Source organism: Limulus polyphemus, unplaced genomic scaffold, assembly GCF_000517525.1.
Source record: "Limulus polyphemus unplaced genomic scaffold, Limulus_polyphemus-2.1.2 Scaffold10046, whole genome shotgun sequence".
Classification (NCBI taxonomy): Eukaryota; Metazoa; Arthropoda; class Merostomata; order Xiphosura; family Limulidae; genus Limulus; species Limulus polyphemus.
Window position 1 is genome coordinate 10,568 of NW_013675656.1, and position 3,058 is coordinate 13,625.

Below are 3,058 nucleotides of genomic sequence, written 5' to 3' on the forward strand. Positions count from 1 at the left end.
CACTTAATTTCCACAGTCACTTTAACTTAAACACACGCTATAATTCACAACGATTCACGCATTTTACTTCGGGCACTACCTCGCTTGACTCAATTATTCGTCTCTATCTCTGCCTGTCTGCAATTATCTATGCTGTCACTTCTTCACTCCACTTTATTTGACGGGCTTATATATTAAAATAGAGGGTGCCTAGAAAACGCTCGGGCCTTCATGATCCATCTAGAATCTCATGACGTGTTACTAGAATCACGTGACTTCCGTTGTCGTAACAATATGATAAGGAATGTATGTGATAGGAACAAAAAAGCAGTCCCTCTGGGCTTGTGACAACATCTGTTGTAGTATTTGAGGAATCAGAAGGTAGTATTTAAATAGAAGTAACAGTAAATCCAAAGATGAAATAGGAATCCACTCCTGTTGAGCCACCTTTTCTGAAATGTTGAGTAGATTCTGCCATCTTTCCTATAAGATTTTCCCCTCTGTGTGAATGCTTTACTGTTTTACTTGAAATATGCCACACATATATACACACACAATCTGCAACAGACCCTGTTGATCCTAGGTCAGCCTCATCAGCCATTTTCGAACGCACAAATAAGATCATCATGGAAGACTATCACCCTCGACTGTGAGGGATTGCCAGAGAGAGACACACATACATGTACTTAATGTAACATTAAATTAGCATATAAACTAACAACAAGACTTTTTATTTTAAGCATAATATAAAATAGGTTCTTTCCATATGTATATAAAATTTACAATAAGTACATTTTCAGGTTAACATCAGTATTATTTTGGCCTTAACTATTAATAATAAAATTTTTAAAAATTCATAAACAAAATCCAAAATAACTCAATTAAAGAAATTAAATAAGGAAAAGACAAATAGTGAATTTATAGCTCTAACAACCTGAATAAAATGTGGCTAATCAAAAGAATTTTCAAAAAAATGGAAATATCGAAACATTTTGAGGATAACCAAATTTCAGTTGTAGTAAATGGTATATACAAGTATAACTGCTATGTTAACAGACCGTGAACAAAGAGAACTTTACGAAGCAGCAAAGATCATCCAGAAGGCTTATCGTTCATACAAAGGTCGTAAACGTCAGGAGGAACAAGAAAAAGAAAAGGCAGCAGCAATCCTTATTCAGAGCTATTATCGTAGGTACAAACAGGTAAGAAAATTTGTGTTTTCAACAAATGTGGAATGGAGTGAACCTAGAAGGTTGTTGTTTTATGTCATAAATCAATGATTTTAGAGAAACGTGTTTACTATTGGATAAACAGAGTAAAATATATATGGTTACAATGTTTAAACAGTGTACCTGATGATACCAGGATAACCTGAAGCAACATTGTAACCATACCTATTATATTTTGTTTATCTGATAATAAAAACATTTTTTTAGTTCTACTGCCAGAGTACTTCCTTTAATTACATGGTTTTTTAAACTTCCACAGAAATATGTATTCTTTGTTATGTCTAGCTAGCATTTATATTGAATATAGCCTTCAAGTTATGTACAGTAATACCTCGATATATGAAGTAGATGCTTTGTTCGTGTATTGAAACTTTATATATTGAATAACTTATAACATTATTACTATGAGGATGCATTCCCACCCTTCGTAACTTAGCATGGACTTGTTTTATTATATATATTATTTTAAAACAAGTGGACTGTGAGCCATTTGTTTATTGTTGAAATTTATCACCAACAAGTCACAGACACCTATTGTAAAGAATCCTGCCCAACAAATAAAACCTGACAGCAGAGATGAATGTTAACAAACAATATATGACCACCTCGATATGCAACACTTACGAATCCATATCTATTATAACTTTATTCTTATTTATATAATACTGTAAATCAATAAATTTAACTATTTATTTATTATTTTACATTATTTTTAGCTTTCTGTGTAAAATAATGGTAAAAAATCCTAAGTTTGTTATATATATTTGCAATATAACATTATTAAAAATTATATGCATTTAAACCAAGGTGGGTTACAAGGGTCAAAGGTCAGCCAGGGAATATTTGATTAGTTGATGTCAGGGTTTGGTTTGAATTTTAGCAGTGAAAGACTAGAGGGAAGGCAACTAGTCATCACCGCCCATAGCCAACTCTTGGGCTATTTTTTTTACCAACGAATAGTGGGATTGACTGTCACATTATAACACCCCCATGGGTGAAAGGGCAAGCATGTTTGGTGGAATGGGGATTCGAACTCACAACCCTCAGATTGCAAGTCAAGTGTCCTAACCACCTGGCCATGCTGGGCCATGTTGTCAGGGATCAATATCATAATAAAAAATCAAAGGTAGTTAAAAAGGTAGTTATGTGTTTTGAAGATATAGTAATACTAAGATGAAACAAATTCAAAGAGATTTGGTTCCAATGGTGAATCCCTTTTGTTGTTTTTGAACTAAAATTTTTTGTTCTTTATATTTATTCTGTGCTTTAAATATATTCACCTAGTGTGTGCAGATCTTTTGAGTTGCATAGTTAAAATCTGAATCACATTTATTTACATTATAAATTAGTTTGTTTTATGTATCAATATTAAACTACTCTTCAGTTATTCTAATAGTGTTAATTTTTAGTTACTTTTAGTGAAAGTAACAAGTTGGTCCATTACTATACATCTTTCATTTTTAACTTCCTGCCAAAAAAAAGTTTGAAAATACCTATTATTTTGTTGTTTTTCAAAATTTGTAGTGCATACTTGGAGGATTTAAACATTTTGGCAATAAAGTTAGGGAAAAAAACTACCTTTAATCTCCAGATAATAATAAAAAACTTTATTTGAGCAAATGTTTCAACATTGTCAGGGCTAATAGTACAAGAACTAGCCGTGATGAATCTGTAATGGTGAAACATTGGCTCAAATAAAAAGTTTTTTTTTATTATTATCTAGAGATTAAAGGTCATAGTTTCCTTACTATATTGCCAAAATACCTATTACACAAGAGAATCAATACTAAAATCATAAATAATATTCAACGTTAAACTGGTACACAATTAAAAACATTTTATTTAGGCCT

The 3,058-nt window shown here is 31.7% G+C and overlaps 1 protein-coding gene across 2 annotated transcripts in view; it reads left to right on the forward strand.

Annotated features, from left to right (window-relative positions):
* LOC111083549 (calmodulin-binding transcription activator 1-like) overlaps nucleotides 1-3,058 on the forward strand; it is a 17,036-nt gene that overhangs the window by 7,207 nt on the left and 6,771 nt on the right. For both annotated transcript variants that reach the window (XM_022380137.1, XM_022380136.1), the window contains exon 3: nucleotides 1,036-1,181. In XM_022380137.1, the coding sequence (XP_022235845.1) occupies nucleotides 1,036-1,181 (146 nt within the window). The remainder of the gene's footprint in view (nucleotides 1-1,035; nucleotides 1,182-3,058) is intronic.